The following is a 17,699-nucleotide window of genomic DNA, read 5'->3' on the forward strand; positions in this document are numbered from 1 at the left end:
GAAGTGATGAGTTGTTGCACAAGCCCGTTGCCCACAGGCCCTTGCAGCAGTCATGTCCTCCAGCTGTAGTGACCTTCAGTCCATTTTGGCTCCCCCACTCTGTCCACACCAGGGCCTTGAGACCAGTTCATATTCCTCTAATAGTTTTCATTTTGACTCTCATTAGATAGATAGATAGATAGATAGATACTTTATTCATCCTGAAGAAAATTTTAGACATTTTTAGACAAATTTTAAATAATGACGTCAAAATCACTGACAGATGATACGCAAACGTATAATAGGCAGATTTGTCTCTGTCATACCAATGAAACACTTCTCAAATAGCATTTTTTTAACCAGTAATATTGTTCAAAACAGCATCAAACCTCGTCAATAGCTTGCTCAAGGTCCCTGCACATAAAACGAAGCACCAACAACGTAGCTAAAGAATTGCCCTATGCAACAATTTTAGCAAAAATGACCTTAATTATGCAGGTTGAGAGTCGTTCTGATGGTTCTACAACACTTTTTGTTGGTGGGTGCTTCGTCTCCCCCTAGTCTGTTTCTGCGGAAAAACCGAATATGCAACTTTCTGGTCCCGGCCCGAACAAATCCGGATGGGACTCAGCGGAAGTGCCTCGAAAATTTTGTCAGATTGTAGTTTCTAAGGAGACTGAAAAAAGGACTCTGACTTTGTTGCTGTTGAAATTGTAAGTAGCCTACCCTTGGGTGAACTTAGTCTCTTGAACAATGTGTTTGCTCGACCGTTTTATTGTGAGCCCTGTATGTGTTTAGCTTGGTTTCTTGATGGCTAGCTCGCTAGCTAGTGGGGGTTTAGCGTTAACCTGACCAGATGAATAGACCTCTCCGGAATAAGTCCTGCCTCCGAAACATCCGTGTCCACCCAACTTCCGGTCGTCAAATGTCTATGGGAAATAACATGGCGTTTCGAAATATCGTACCTGTCAAACTCTGTAGGTTGCAAAGTAAAAAAAGCTGGTGGGCCGATTGGCCTACATACTTTGTCGGCTACTTTGGTTTAGTGGCTGATCAACGAAAATTACTGTCTCCACGGCTTATTTGATGTGTTTTAATGCAGAAAAACACCCTTGGGTCAATTTCCACTGGAATTACACTATAACAGGGTCCCAGGGCCTTTATGGACAACGCACGGAGGAATGTTTTGTCACAGAGAAATTAATGTTTTTCCCCCCGTCATGGTATTCATTCTGATGTATAGTCCATCTTACAAACACCCGTTGAACCAAAAAAAAAAAAAATAGAGACTTTTGTGTAATTATTCCATATTTTAGGTATTCCTTCTATATCAGAACCCCTGACATACAATCAAAATACCAATAATAAAACTTCAGAGTGTTTCTTTTCATTTGAGGCCATGATTATGCTTCTACACCAAGGGTTTATTACAATAAGCCTTTTATTATCCAGAGTCAGCAGTCAGTCAGAAATCTCAGAGATTTATTCATGGTACCGGAGAACTATGCCGTGTCGCTAACAAGCGCAGTCTCCCGATACAGAGAAAAGGCAGACTTCTTCTAGGACTTGTCAAAGGAAGTAGATTGGGGCCCAAATAGAACGTTCAAGCATTGTTTTTGCTTTTATTGATGAAAGGGTCAATAGGACTTGTCAAAGCTTACCTCTCCCCTTGTGGCATGTCAAATATTCACTGACCACATCACCTATACTCGTCAACATTGTGCACAAGGATGTATCCCTTAACAACCGACATCAGTGAGATTTCCCCAAACTTCGACCTAACATAGGCAACTTTGCCTTAGTAACAGAATGTCCCGCCTAGGGTAGACAACTGAATGACTAGACAGAGGCTGATCCAAGATACAAAAATATATTTTATTTACAACCACTATTATTTTCAAGGTTCTGAGCAGTGATTTTCTCACAAGAATTAGACAGTAACAGGCACCCCACACAGACATTCAAACATTGTAAGGAAAATAAGAAAAGGGCATTTCTCACCCTAGTGGCAGGCAAGGGAAACAAAACAAAAAGGGGCAGCTCTCTACTATAGCCACTGCTGAGGGACGGATACGGGTATCAGGCCAACCATGACGAAGTGGAGGCATAAGGCGTAGTACCCAGACTGAACACAAAGGGAGGGTCTATGGGACTGCAAAGCAAATCACACACACAGAAACTATTCCTCACAAAAACTATTCTGTAAGCGTTTAAATGGGAAAAATTACTTCTCTATCCACAATGGTGATACACCCCAAACTGGGCACACAATGAACCCAGTAACTTCTTGATACTGTAAAGAGTGCAATACACCCCAAAATGGGCAAGCCGATATATGCACACACACACTATGAATAGGCTAATGGGGGGGGGGATAGTTGAAGATGTCAGATCTGGATATCACGGACAGGTGACAACCCGCAACACAAAGAGCAGGACAACTATACAGTAGAGCTACACAAAGAAACCCAAACAAAACGTACAATCTTCCACAAAACAAAATAACAATCTTTGGGTCCACTGTTACAAAAAACGGCACACCTCCTGCAATAGACCAGCACAGGATTACATCAATAAATATGTAAGAAGTCCAATATAGTTAAACTCAAAACCTATACACAGGAAGCATTTCTAAAAACCAACGTGCCACTAAGATATGCGTTCAATACAAAAAAGGAATAATTGGATACATAATCAATCACAATTGACATACAACATTCAAAAGAGCTACTTAAATCAATCACAATTGACATACAACATTCAAAAGAGCGACTTAAGCCAGCAGCCAGACCAATGGATAGCCAGCAGCCAGACCAATGGATACCTTGTCTTAGATGAATTACTGAAGCTAAGCAGGTGTGGGCCTGGTTAGTACTTGGATGGGAGACCTCCTTGGAAAACTAGGTTGCTGCTGGAAGTGGTGTTGGTGGGTGGCCAGTAGGTGGCACTCTTCCCTCTGGCCAAAAAAGAAAGAAAAAAAAAAGGATCAATCCCAGTGCCGTGATGGGGACACTGCACTGTAGGAGATGCCGTCCTTCGGATGAGACGTTAAACCGAGGTCCTGACTCACTGTGTTTAAAGATCCCATGGCACTTATCTCAAAGAGTAGGGGGTTCCCTGGTGTCCTGGCTAAATTCCCAACCTGGCTCATTCAATCTGGCCCCCTAATCATCCTCCACTGTAATTGACTCCCTCACTCTCCACTTCAAGCTGGTGTGTGGTAGCACCGGTATCGATACTAAAAAGGTATCACGATGCCTTCATGCAAAAAACCATACAATTTCTGACTTTTTTAGAATCGATACTTTATTAAAATAATAACGTTCTGTGTCTGTGTGAACTGCTGCTCTCACTGCTCCTTGCACGCATCTAGGCAAGTGGGCGTGTCAAGCTGGCAGCTCTGAGTGAGTGCGCGTGCAGCAACGTAAACATAGTTCTTTGCCGACAGTCCTCGGCCTGGTGGATAAAACAAAAGGTGATGTGAAATCTGGAACTATTTCGGATACATCGCGAATAGTGAAGGCAAGCCATCAGGTACACAGAGGCCCATAATAATAATAGCGGCTTATTGTTACGTGGTAGCAAATCATGTTATCAAAGAAATAGACGTAATGTAGGAATGCACACAGATATATTGCAACAGGTAATGGTGTAGGCCTATCTGACGAAGACCTGAGTGGTTGGAACGTCGTACTTGTACACGCGCAAAGAAGAGGCCCCTCTGCATAGCATTTAGTGATTTGCATGCAGTAATTTCAACACTGACCTTGATCTAGCCTAGTTTGGCTATTTAAAGCTACTTTATTGCTAAAACACAACACAATGTAAATGAACTATAACAAACAATAAAGGACTTAATCACACAAAGTAGGCCTACTATTTTACTGACTATAAAAAATAATAATTATGTAGGAATTTTAGAAGTTTAGAACCCAGAATTGACCTACACACTACAAAAGTGCACCGAATTCAACACAAATGACTCAATACACTTGGAGGAGGTATTAGTCCTTTCTTTTCCAGATATCTTAGGATTTCGGCGTAGTATCGTATCGAAGTCATAATTTTGGTATTGTGACAACACTAGTGTGTGGTGAGCGTTCTGGTGCATAATGGCTGCCGTGCATCACCCAGGTGGGTGCTACACATTGGTGGTGGTTACTAGTGAGGTCCCCCCATCCATGTGATGCACTTTGAGTATCGAGAAAAGTGCTATATAAATGTAATGTGTTGTTGTTTAACATAATCATACAGGCAGTAAAACCATTCAATGAGCATACAGTGGGCATTGCTTCGATTTGGGCAGCATCCCTCGCGGTCCACGCGCGGTATCACGCGACTTTAATTTGTATTTTTCCAGTGACGCTGCAACGACGCTGCAACAACCCAAACAACCGGCATATGTCTCTTGTGAGCAGGGTGTCTCGTAAAAAGAAATGGAGCCTGGAAAACCCTACACAGACTTCACTACAAACTTTAGCAGACTGGTTTAGAAATAATTTAATAGCCAGAAATATGCCTGCCCTGCCCTAATAAAGAAATATTTGGTTAACTGCGAGTGAATCCCGTTTGCAGCCGTGAAGAAACATGAGGACAAATGAAACATTCGGTTTTTTCGAAAGTGCAACGATGATAGACAGACATCATTTGGACAAATTATAGAGCATATTAACCTCCGTTGCTCAGCCAAATGCCTTCCTGTTACATCAGTGGCTGAAAGTGGTACTAAAGTTTCACGCAGCTTCACGCCGCGTAATGCGCGACTGAAGTGGCCATTTGAAAGCAACGCCCCCTGTAGTGAGCATCTGGGGTGACTTGGCAAAGGGTAGGCAACCAACAATACATTCTAAACGAATGCCTACCAGGTTCGGGCAGGGCCGGAGTGGGGCCACTTTTCAGCCCGGGAGTTTCAGGCCCAAGACCGGCCCACTTTTTTAGTGGTAGTGGAAATTGGATAAATAAGGCAACATTTCAGCTCTTACTATCCTGTAGTTTTTATTATAGGCTAATATTCCACTATTCCACAAGGATAGGTTGATAAGTTAACAAAAACAGGAAGGAAGAAATAAAGCATTTGAAATGTATCCCACAATTCCACTAAGAGGCATATTGAACTACTGTATTGTTTACATGTTTTTTTCTGCATGGGTCAGCTATCATGTTGTTGTTTGGTGATTTGCTCCTTTACTACATCCACTTCTGAGCAAACAAGCCATATACTGTAGGTTGATCATGTAGCCTACTGCTGTCATAGCCTACTGTTCTTTCTTCCATAAAATAACTTCAATTCATATGGTTAACTCTATTATCCTTTCTACTTGTCCCTATAGTCATAGTTAATTTCGGGCTCATCCTTTTCAGCGGGGGACTGGCTTGAGTTTTGTTATCAATTATTTGCATAATTCATAAGTCTATGAATAGCCATATTGGATGATACCAAAATGCTAATATTTTAATTCATTTAATATGTTACTTGCGAATAGGTTGACAACGCTACAACGTCCAGTAGGTTATTAGCCCAATTACGCCGTTATAATCATGGCTATCTCTCTTTACCAGTTGCCACTTATGTCTGTCCTCTTAAAAAAAAAAATGGAAGCATGGCACATTTGGCAGCATTTCCCTCCCATACTTTTCGTTTTTTTTACCTGGCCTTTTCAGTCCCTCATGGCATCTTTCTACCATCCATCCTCCCTGACGCTTATCACTACGGTAGGGCCGGCCCGGCTGGTATCTGAGAAAACTTTTTAGGAAAGACGGGCTATATGGACCCGACCAATGAACTCTTCTTGGGAGGGGAGAACAACCCATGCAGAGGCTGCGGTGTTAGGCATAGAATGCGAACGTGTGTAGCCAACTTTAAGAGAAGATAGATTAAAGTGACAAATGCCAATATTTTTCCCTCGACCGGCCCAAAAGTGAAGCGGCCCACCGGGAATTCTCCCGATTCTCCCGATTACCCACTCCGGGCCTGGGTTCGGGAACTTAGAATCACCACAGTAAGACAGCCAGGCCGTAGGCTACAGAAATGAGGTGCGCTACCGGCACAACTGCACGTAGTCACTTGTTGCGACAACACCCGGTTCAGCTGTAACAAAATACAACGTGGAATAAAGCTCTGCGTCACTGAATCAGTCACCACGACAGATCCGAAGGGTTGTTTGACAAACCTCTGCATATACTCAGGAGGTTATGTCTGAAAGCCCTTACAAACACACAACATCCAAGCATTACTGAGGGGTATTTCACAAAGGCAGAATTAAGACATCCAAGATAAGTGGTAAAGCGAGGTTTGACATAGCGTTGTCTGGTCATCCTAGCTCAACTCGTTTCACTAATGCCAATCCAGGATGAGTAGGAGCGACTATGTCAAACCAGGTGTATGTAATTCAGGATGTGTGCACGTTCTCGTTTCTGCTCCAAAGTGCCCACGGTTAGAATAAAAAAAGACGCGGAAAATAGCGTCATTCACACAAAGTGAACAACCGCTTTTGATATAGACTAACAATGAAGTAAAGTTATCCTTTTTGGAATGGGGAATCATGGCTATTTCTGTAAAACAGCAGAAGTAGGCGTGGTAGACCAACTGAATGCAAATTTACGTATGCACCCACGTGTGAATGCTCCCTTGTCTCGGCACCCAACATCATTAAGAAAGCGCTCGCCACTGCAAAGAATGCACATAGTATGATTTACCTTAATATTATAGTTGAAAATACCTTCAAAAACTTGCCCCTCCACTTCCAATCAACTACAGTAGGCTATTCATCAAACGTCTATCAATAAAATAAGCAAACAATGAGTAGGCTACCTAGGCCTATGTTAATAATTATAAGGCTATCACAATTAAAATAATAACCATATGGTAGTAGACGGACAATCTGTTTTGTTTTGCGAACAAATACATTTATCAAATAGTTTATAAATGGAATAAAGCTCCTCAAAAATTAGCACAGAGGTCTAATGTGAATGACAGCTAGCTGAACCAATAAAACAACATAATTACCATTAGAATTAACTTAGCTTGGCTGTTAGCCTGGTCGGGACCAGACTAGGTGCAGAGAATAAATCCCCATGGTAATTTATGTGCCATCTCTTTTGTGAAACCAAGTCAAGGCTGAATTCATCCAGGATAACCTAAAAATCCCAGCTTAATCCCGTATCTATGTTTTGTGAAATACCCCTCAGATGACTGACTTTGACCCACCTCACACTGTTTGTTTGTTTGTTATTTGATTAATTTGGTTAATAAATCCATATTTTAGTTAAAGATCCAACTTCTCAACTGTGGACTTACCCCTGGGTCATAACAGACACACACACACACACACACACACACACTACAACAGAGAACACACACATGGTTCATACTACTACAGGACCCAAGAGGACAGAAGTGTAAGTATTTCTAAAGAGCAGAACTAATGTGGAATCATGGGCACAATACACTAATACAATGTTACTTCTGGATGAATTAATGTGTGTGTATAGAAGGTTGTGTGTTTCTAACAATGTTGGCTTGCCCTCTGTCTGAACCTTTCTTACACAAAATGGAAACCAAGCATATGATGACTGCAGACACTGATACACCCACAGGCAAACACAACACACACACACACAAACAAATGCACAACAACAGCACATTGTATTCTTATAGTGTTTCCATGGCACCCAAAGTGCTCCAGATTAAAGGGAGAACCTCACTAACCACCACCAATGTGGACCAATTGGGTGATATGTGACAGCCATTATATACAAGCAGAGGTGTCAAGTAACAAAGTACAACTAGAAAAGCAATTCCTGAAGGAAATACAGTGCATGAAAATGCAAAAATATGATGAGTTTATATGGTTAAAATATTTGCTTGGTAGATAAGGTTTAATATAGTTGGAATGACTGAACAGTTAAATAGGTTGATCATTTAAATGGTTAAATTATTTAGGTAGATAGTTGATGATAACTTACAGTTGGAATGGCCCCAATGTTTGCTAGCAGTTATGCTAACTATGTTAACAAAGACAATAATGTTAACCAAGTTACTTAACTTAGTTAACTTAGCAAATGTTATCATTTTTATTAGTTATGCTAACTATGTGACCATGTGACTTAGTTAACCTAGCTAATCATTTTTAGTAGCTATGCTAACTAGCATGCTAATATGCTAACTATGCTAACCATGTGACTTAGCTAACTTAGCTAATCATTTTAGTAGTTATGCTAACTAGCATGCTAACAATGCTAACATGCTATCTATGCTAACCATGTGACTTAGCTAACTTAGCTAATCATTTTTAGCAGTTTTACTAAAAATGCTAATGATGCTAGCAATGCTAACATGCTAACTATGCTAACCATGATAACTAGCTACAGTGAGGCCTGGCCACCTGGCAGAAGATTCTAATTGCTGTGATGTCATAAAGGGCAATGTGAAGTCAATGGGGACATTTTGATAGTTTTTAATTAATAGTTTAAAAAGTATAAAAGTTACAAAGTTGAAAAATACATTGCCCAGGTGTCCTAAGTAAGATCTACGTGACAAAGTTTGAATGAAGTTTCTATGTTAAACGGTTGAAGCTGCATTAAGTGCGTTAGAAGAAGAAGAAGAACTAGAAAAGCATTTCCTTAAGGAAATATAGTGCATGTAAATCCAAAAATATGATGTAAAATATCATACACAGTAAAAACAAACTATATTGGTTGCTAGGTAGATGAGGTTTAATATAGTTGGAATGACAGTTAAATAGGTGGATAGTTTAAATGTTTAAATTATTTAGGTAGATAGTTGACGATAACTGACACTTGGAATGGCTCTAATTTTTGCTAGCAGTTATGCTAACTATGTTAACAAAGATAATAATGCTAACCAAGTTACTATGCTAACTAGCATGCTAACAATGTTAAAATGCTAACTGTGTAAACCATGTTACTTAGCTAACCTAGCTAATCATTTTAGTAGTTATGCTAACTATGTTAACTAGCATGCTAACATGCTACCATGTTAACTATGCTAACCATGTTACTTGGCTAACTTAGCTAATCATTTTTAGCAGTTTTGTTAAAAATGCTAACTAGCATGGTAACTATGTTAACCATGTTACTTAGCTAATCATTTTTAGCAGTTTTGCTAAAAATGCTAGCTAGCATGCTAACTATGCTAACCATGTTACTTAGCTAATCATTTTTAGCCGTTTTGTTAACAATGCTAACAATGTTAGCAATGCTATCATGCTAACCATGCTAACTAGCTACTGTGGGTAAGAGTCATAGTGTATGACAAGTAACAGTTACAATGGCTGAACAGTTAAACAGTTCAGTAGTTTAAAGCAGTGTTTCTCAAACTTTTTCAGACGAAGGACCACTTAACCAATAAAAAAGAAACGCACGGACCACCTAGCTAAAAAAAAAAGATTAGACCTACTTCAACAGTATATTAGCCTACACAATAGGCCTACTCACTGAACCACCTTAATTTATGATTTAAACTGATGGCATACCTTACATAGGCAGTGTTGCAGAACTGTTTGGATTTACATACAAGTTGGTTCAATATTGCAAACAACTCATCTATATTATATTTTACCACATCTGCTCGCGGACCACTTGGGATAGCTTGCGGACCACCAGTGGTCCCCGGACCACAATTTGAGAAACACTGGTTTAAAGGGTTAAATTGTTTAACAGTGAAATATTGTAGTGAGGACTTTTATTTTGAAACAGTTTTTGGCAGAGGAAGCAGTTGAACAGGATGTGTAGTCTTAATAGGGCCAGTTTGCTTAAAGCCTGAGACTGGCAGTTGATCCAGGTGGCCTGAACACCTGCCATAGGATTCTAATTGCTTAACGGCTCTATTGTGATGTCATAAAGGCCCAATGTTAAGTCAATGGGGAAATTTTGAGTAGTTTTTAATTAATAGTTTAAAAAGTATAAAAGTTACAAAGTTGAAAAATACAAAGTCCACAACTCCTAAGTAAGACCTACGCAACATAGTTTGAATGAAGTTTCTACGTTAAACGGTTGAAGCTGCATTTAATGCGTTAGAAGGAAGAATAAGAATAAGCCTAGGAAGAACAGTACAGTGCATTTTCATGCACTCTAATAAGAAGAAGCCTAGGAAGAACAGTACAGTGCATTTGCATGCACTGTAAATACTTCGTTACATTACTTGAGTAGGAATTTGGGGTATCTATACTTTACTGGAGTATTTTATTTTTACTTCTACTCCTTACATTTTCATGCACATTATATACGTTCTACTCCTTACAATTTAAAAATAGCCTCATTACTCATAATTAATTTCGGCTTGTTTTCATTCCGGCTTGTCATCACAAAAAAAAGAAAACCTATCCAGATAAATCACCCCATCAAGAAGTATAAACATATACCATTCTGACACCCTATTGGTTTGTACGCGATCCATCACACCACCTGCACATGACACAAATCACATCACATTCCAACAAGGACATACATGTAGCAAACATGTGTAGCGAAGTAGCCTACAAAGATGCCCATGGCAGAGAAGATAACTTGCGCGAAATGTCCCAACCAAGCACTAGCGAAGAGGTTGGTAGCCAGGAAGACCAGCCAATCCTTGTACATCCCTGGAAGAACTGGTTCAAAATGGTTGGATGCAAAAACAACTCCTTTCGGATGCACTGCTGCAAGCTCTGTGCACCCAAGTACCACAAGCTAATGGCTTTCAAAAACTCGCTGTGAAAAAAACATATTGAGGTAAGCTGAGAGTTTGTTATTATCAGTCGATTACTGACAAAATATTGTAGTAACCTAGTAACGTACTAACGGTAAATTTGCAATGAATGCTATGGCTAGGTGCATGCCAAGACATGCCATGGTTGCTTGCTAGTTATCTGAGCTTATATTATTGCTATATGCAATATTTGTAAGTTAATTGTGCAAAGCTATATTCTACAGCTAGTTGATAAAGCATGTGCTAAGGGCAGGCATGATCCTGTCTGTGTATGAGAGTGTGTGCGCGGCTCGCCTGAGTGGGGTAGGCCCAACTACCAACTATCAGCCAAATGCTGTTTAAAATGAATTTAGTTGGACTATCTCATCAATAATGCTACTTTTCAGTCATGACAGCAGCTGCTTGTGGTCCTGAAACAGCTTTAAGTGGCAATATTCTGGTCTGCTCAACATAACTGCATAGACCAGTGAAGCTCCCTAACTTGTAGTTTTACCTTCATTCATTAACTTCAAGAATGCTATTAATACAGCGGTAGTCCTAGATAGCCTGAGCTTGTAGTTTGAGAAAAATAATATGAATCTCAAGCATTTTTTAATCACCTGGATTAATCATTCATTTTGACAGCACTAATGTATACTGTATATAGACAACCATACAAGGGTTATTGTCACTAAGCCTGCCCTGGGTACACCAATTGTCTTGTCCAATTTGGTTATCTTACATCCGTTGCCCTCACAGATTCCTGCAGCTAAGCTTGGATGTCCATTACATTCCAATAAAGGTTATTGATAACATGCCTCTGAAGTTTGACTTTTTGCACCGTTAATACTTATCGACAACTAGTCATCATATCTCCAGCTCCATGAAACGCATGTTAATCCTCAATACTACACATACTGTATATGGTTCTGTAATGTATTTGCATTGTACTAAAATTTACTAATTTTCAATGGGCATATATGTGGCTAAAACAAGTAGCTAGTGCATCCCAAATTTTAACATTATAGTCATTACAGTATAACCTGACTCTCGCCATATGAATTTCGCTCCGCCTAGCTCCACTCATCCATCTGGAACCGATCCATTGGAATGGTGTTTCAGAAGGCTGGGCCTAATCAAAAAATGCTTGCATATGATTGAATAAACCACTTGTCCGTCATCTATTGATGTGCTACTTCAACCACTCACATCGAAGCCAACCCGTGACGCTGATAACAGTCTCACAGTCACTTCTACGCTATGTCACATCTATGAAACTCCCGCCCTGCGTCCTGATTGGCTGTACCATAAAGTCGGTTGCAGAAATCACTCTCAATGGAAGAGGTCCGATTAATTACAGTATGGCCTTTAGGAAAATGTTTTTTGTGGGAGGTGGGGTAGTGCACTATAGGCCCCTGTGGCGCGGCCTTAAGCTTTTGTCCTTAATGGCATTTTTCCCCTTACATTACTTTTACTTTTATACTTTAAGTAGTTTTAAAACCAGTACTTTCACACTTTTACTTAAGTAAAAAGCTTGGGTTGATACTTCAACTTCTACAGAAGTCTTTTTAAACCCTAGTATCTATACTTCTACTTGAGTAATGAATGTGAATACTTTTGACACCTCTGTATACAAGGGAACCCTACTCTAGCAATAAGTGCCATGGGACCTTTAATGTGTACAGTGAGCCAGGAACTACATATAATGTCTGAATGAAAAATGTGAATTTTGTAGATGTGATTTCCTGCATTCTGGTGAATTTTAGGGTGACCAGCTGGAGCTCACAAATCATTCACAATGATACATTTGTGTGTGGGTAATTGTTAGTATTTCACACATATATATATATTTGTTGTTCGCTATTTGGTCAATTATTGTGTCTAAATACCAATGGTCTAAAAAGACAATATTAATTGAACTGCCATGTATAAATCAACAATTTCACAGGTAATGATAATGAACAAGTTGCATGTTTATTATGCTCTGTGTCCAGATAGAAAGTTCAAAGACATAAAGATAAATTATAATAGGTAATACAACAATCTAGTTCTAAATATATGTAGTCTATAGCTGGGAATTGATTAAAGTTCACTGTAGACAAATTGACAATTGGATAATGGATAACAGTCTGTGTTGATACTACAGAAAGAGAGAGAGAAGGCTCTCACAGAGAGAGTGGGACAACATTCTTGTAGTGAACACAAAGTATAAGAAGAAATATGATTTTAACATTTTAGCTAGTATGAAACACAGTAATCCAGCTCTGAACTTAGAAACAACAACAAAAAAAATCAAAGTAAACATACAGTTACATACAATTGTGTTCCTATTGAGATCACTATTTTGTCACTATTTTTTCACTAATGGCAAATGTGTGTGAAAAAGTATGTATATTAGTGAGTGTGTCAGTGAATGACTGAGAGTGACAGACAACCAATAAAGCTTATTGAATTGAGATAGCAGGTGCGTGTGTGTGTGTGTGTCGGTGTGCCACCACCTCATCTAGCACTGCCGTTCGTTTGAATGACTTAGAAAAAAATGTAGAAAAACCCCCAATGTCTGAAAAAAACTGGCCGATCTTCGGGATGTGGGATGTTGCCTGCTGCATGATGAGGTTCAATTGATGCGCATAACAGTGAACGTCGGAGGCACTCCCGTAGACATCTTGTACTTTACGCTGCACTCCACCTGTAGCACCCGCATCACTGCGGCACCATCATAGGCCTGGGCAATTAATTTTCGCTCTTGTCCCGCAGGAAGAATGGTCCTCAGCCTTTCCAATAATTCAGTGGCAATCGTAGCAGCGGTCACATTTGGAAGTGCGATAAACTCAAAAAAGCGTTCTTGAATGTTGTTGTGGCCATCTATGTACCATAGCACACAAGCACGAGCTGACAATGAGTGCAGATGTCGGTTGTCTCATCTGCCTGAATGGCAATATAGTCCGACTGTTTTACCTCTTCCAGAATGTGGTCTCTGAGAACTGACAACATGCAGTCTAACAGTTCATTTTGCACGGTCTTGGAAGTTCCTTTAAAAACAGTTGCGTTCTCCAGGTGCTCCTCCAAATCACGGTCGATTGAGGTCATTAGGTCAATGAGACCCAGGAAAATGCCAGGGTTTTCTGATGTGTCACTCTCATCATGACCACGCATAGCAAGTTCAAAGGCCCCACAAAATTTCACAGCATCAACGATCTTTGACAAAATATGCCGATTCCTGTCCACCTCCTCGTTGTGTTTTCTTATGGCAATGCGGTGTCCCTCATTTAGCTGTGTGGCTATGCTAATTCGGCCTAGCATGGCTAACTTCACAGAGTTGTCCATATGCACTCTTGCCAGCTCATGTTTCTTAATGCGCTCTGACATATGTTTCAGGTCTGTCACCCCTGTCTGTGTCCACGAACTATCACACGCACTTTTTTAAACAATAAACAAGGGAAGCAAAAGATTGCATTGGCATATCCACAGCTAGTTAGCAAAGCCTTTCGATCAAACCAACCTCTGGAAAATGTTCTCTTGTAGGTCTTCTCCTTTTCTCGCACCTGTTGTGTTATATTCACTTCTGGCTTGTCTGGTCCGAGTTCTTTTACAATTAGTTTTTCCGCTAATGTTCTTCTTTCGAATGGATACAGGTGTAGAGATTTAACTGAATTTGGGGATAGCTGAACTCCCACGACTACATTAGTGCCACTTGACATCGCCATGCTGCCCTCACACTCCCCTCTGAGGTAAATGTCTTAACGTTCAGTGGTGCACTTGATACTATGGGTGATATTTTCAGCGCCCCCAAACCATAAAATTCGAGATGATGATTGGCGAAATATATACTTTTTTGCGTAGCAACCGGGGAGCCATTGGCTTAAATTCCAGCGCTAGTAGTGCTGAGCGAACTGGAGCCCAGGGAAGACAGCCTATTGGCTACTAGCCTACACCACGTTGAATGTGAAAGTTGAACGTGAAAGTGAATGAAAATATCATTCTGGAAAGTTCTAAACACATTATAAAGTAAAATCCTTTTTAGCATTTAAGTAATACAGATTATATTTTTCAAAATGAGAGATTTAAAAAAAGAAAAAAAATTATAAAAAAATAAAAATAGGCAGGTTGGCGGGAGGTCGGCGCCCCAGCGCCCTCTATGGGCGAGCCGCCGCTGATATGCAACATGTATGTCAATTAAATAGTCAGTCTGAGTGGGTAGTATGTAGACAACCCCATGGAAATGTAAAAGCAACATTTCACACCACAACACTGCCAACTATATAATCAAAAGACACCAGCTAGCATGCTAGCTAGCTTTCACATAAGCCAACAGTGACAAAGACACGGAAGAAAATTATTAAGTGTTTAACATACCTTGAGTTGTGATGATCAGGACCATCGCAGACAGAGAGGTCACACAGCTCATTACCATCAACAGCAAACCCTGAAGGTTTCAGTTGCAACATTATAACTACAAGCTTTGTAGAAACTGACAATAAAACAGCACAGAACCTCAGTGTGGTGCAGAGCCAACTGTTAGCATGTTTCTTAGCATGTTATTTCAACTGAATTCATTTGATTGTACAACCTTAAACATTAACTTCATCTAATTTGTGTTATCAGCAATTATAAGGTAACACTACTCTTTACTTTTATTATTGTTGTTGAAAAGACTACAAGCTGAGATGGTGATATTTTCAACTTCACTCGTAAACACTGTTGAGTGTCACCAGGTACAAATGTAAAAACCACAAGTAGACTTTAGGAAACTTAACCTTCCAAATAACACAAACATATCCATATGATTCATATGTCCTCAGTAGCCATAACATATTTAAGCTGTCTCTTACCATGACTCGCCTCTGCTACCGGTCAGTCACTCAGTCCAGATCACAAATACGGACCAGAAGAGCCAGCCAGGGCTCTTGTTGAGAGTGTGGTCAACTCTGCATAAATTACTGACTGAACTGAGGAACAAGTTCCTCTTTGATGATGACTCACACTTCTGTGCATCATTCTTGGGCTCTTATATGAGAAAGAGATAGTCACATATTTATTTTCTTTTCATAATTCTGCAGTTTACATTTTATAAATTATTTTTTATTAAATCTTTTTTTCACTTTAGATACCCCTCCTCCACCCCCATACAAGTGCCTATACAAGGCAGCTACAGTACGTGCCCCAGCTTCCTGTGTGGTTAAGACAAGGGCGTAGGTTTGGTCTCAGCTTTGGTGGGGACACATCCCCAACTCCTGTTGTCACAATACCAACATTAGTGTTTCAATACCAATACTAAGTGAAGAATCTCAATTTCGATACTTTTGCGATTTTTTAAAACTTGATTTGGTTTGTGTGATTTGTGAGATCATTCACATCAGTGGCAATCATAGAATTTGATTGACCCTCCACACACACACACACACACACACACACACAAACACAAACACAGACATACATAGAAAGTGATGGTTGTCATCAGTGTTGGGCAAGTTACTTCAAAATCGTATTATGTATTACTCATTACTGTACTTTCAAAGTAATTTGTTACATTATAATATGTATCTGAATTGTAAGGCATTACACTAATATTGTATTACTTTTGAGTTACTTTCATCAAAATATCTAGAAATATGAATTTGGAATTCTAATTCTAATGCAGTTTATTATGCTCAATGCAGCTCATTGCACTTCTAATGGAGGGTGATGTGGTATAACATAATGACTGAGCTAGGCTTAAGGCTAACAACAGTAGAATGCAATAGGCACAGTGATGGCTCATGATGCAATACAAGGAACAATCATAGCCAGAATTTTGTTAAAAGCAGACCAAAGGTCAAAGTCTGGTCAATTGTGATAGAAATGCTGTAACTTTAGGCTTAGGCCTACTCATTAAAATTAACAGAGAGCCCACTACCTGTATATTGCAACCCAAAACTTAGACGTGTCAAGATTTCTGAAACATGTAATATGTATTTCAAATACAAAATAGTATTTTGTTATTTTTATTTTATTGGGTTGAAGGAAATGGCTCTGTATTTTGTATCAAAATACTTTATTGGTGTGTATTTTTAAAAAATATGATTGATTTTAAAAATACTGCAAAATACTATGTGAAAAACACTAAAAAAAGTAGATACTATGAATAATTGGTAATTAGGCAACAATGGTTAATGTTTATCGCGATCAGCTAATGTGAGAACAGCTGTGTTCAACGACATTCATAGCTTTTCAGTGACGGCCTTTTCCTGAAGCATCAGCTCTGGTCTGAAGTATAAGTATAAATATCCCATCACTTTTCAAAACTGCCACCATCATACCCATGCCAAAGAAATCATCACCATCATGCTTCAATGACTACCGTCCTGTAGCACTCACGCCCATAATCATGAAGTGCTTCGAACGGCTAGTCATGTCACACATCAAAGCCACCCTACCCCCCACCCTGGACCCCTTCCAGTTTGCATACCGAGCCAAACGATCCACGGAGGATGCAATCTGCTCTGCCCTCCATCCAGCCCTCACCCACTTAGACAATAAAGACTCATATGTGAGAATGCTGTTCATAGACTTCAGTTCAGCATTCAATACCATAATACCACAACAACTCATCAGCAAACTGGACAAGCTAGGATTCAGTACCTCCCTCTGCAACTGGCTGCTGGACTTCCTGTTGCAGAGACCACAAGCAGTACGTGTCGGGGACAACACCTCAAGCACTCTGACCCTGAGCACGGGGCCCCTCAAGGGTGTGTGCTCAGCCCCTGCTCTTCACACTGCTAACACATGACTGTACAACCACTCACAGCTCCAACCATCTGGTGAAGTTTGCGGATGGACACAACACTTGGTGGGCCTCATCACTAAGGGCGATGAGGCTCACTACAGAGAAGAAGTAGACCTGCTGGCTAAATGGTGCAAAGACAACAACCTCCTGCTAAATGTCAGCAAGACCAAGGAGATTGTTGTCAACTTTCAGAGAGGCCACAAACAACTGCCACCACTGTCCATCGACACGGAGATGCTGTGGAGAGAGTGAGCAGCACAAAATTTC

At 40.0% G+C, this 17,699-nt stretch overlaps 1 protein-coding gene across 1 annotated transcript in view; it reads right to left on the reverse strand.

Moving 5' to 3' along the window:
• Positions 1-15,568, reverse strand: part of LOC125298465 — a 29,215-nt gene extending 13,647 nt beyond the window's left edge. Inside the window, exons 1-2 of the mRNA XM_048249216.1 lie at positions 15,499-15,568; positions 15,023-15,092 (exon numbers count right to left, since the gene is read on the reverse strand). Of these exons, the coding sequence (XP_048105173.1) occupies positions 15,023-15,092; positions 15,499-15,501 (73 nt within the window). The 5' untranslated portion in view covers positions 15,502-15,568. The remainder of the gene's footprint in view (positions 1-15,022; positions 15,093-15,498) is intronic.
• Between the last annotated feature and the right edge of the window lie 2,131 nt (positions 15,569-17,699).

Source organism: Alosa alosa, chromosome 7, assembly GCF_017589495.1.
Source record: "Alosa alosa isolate M-15738 ecotype Scorff River chromosome 7, AALO_Geno_1.1, whole genome shotgun sequence".
Classification (NCBI taxonomy): Eukaryota; Metazoa; Chordata; class Actinopteri; order Clupeiformes; family Clupeidae; genus Alosa; species Alosa alosa.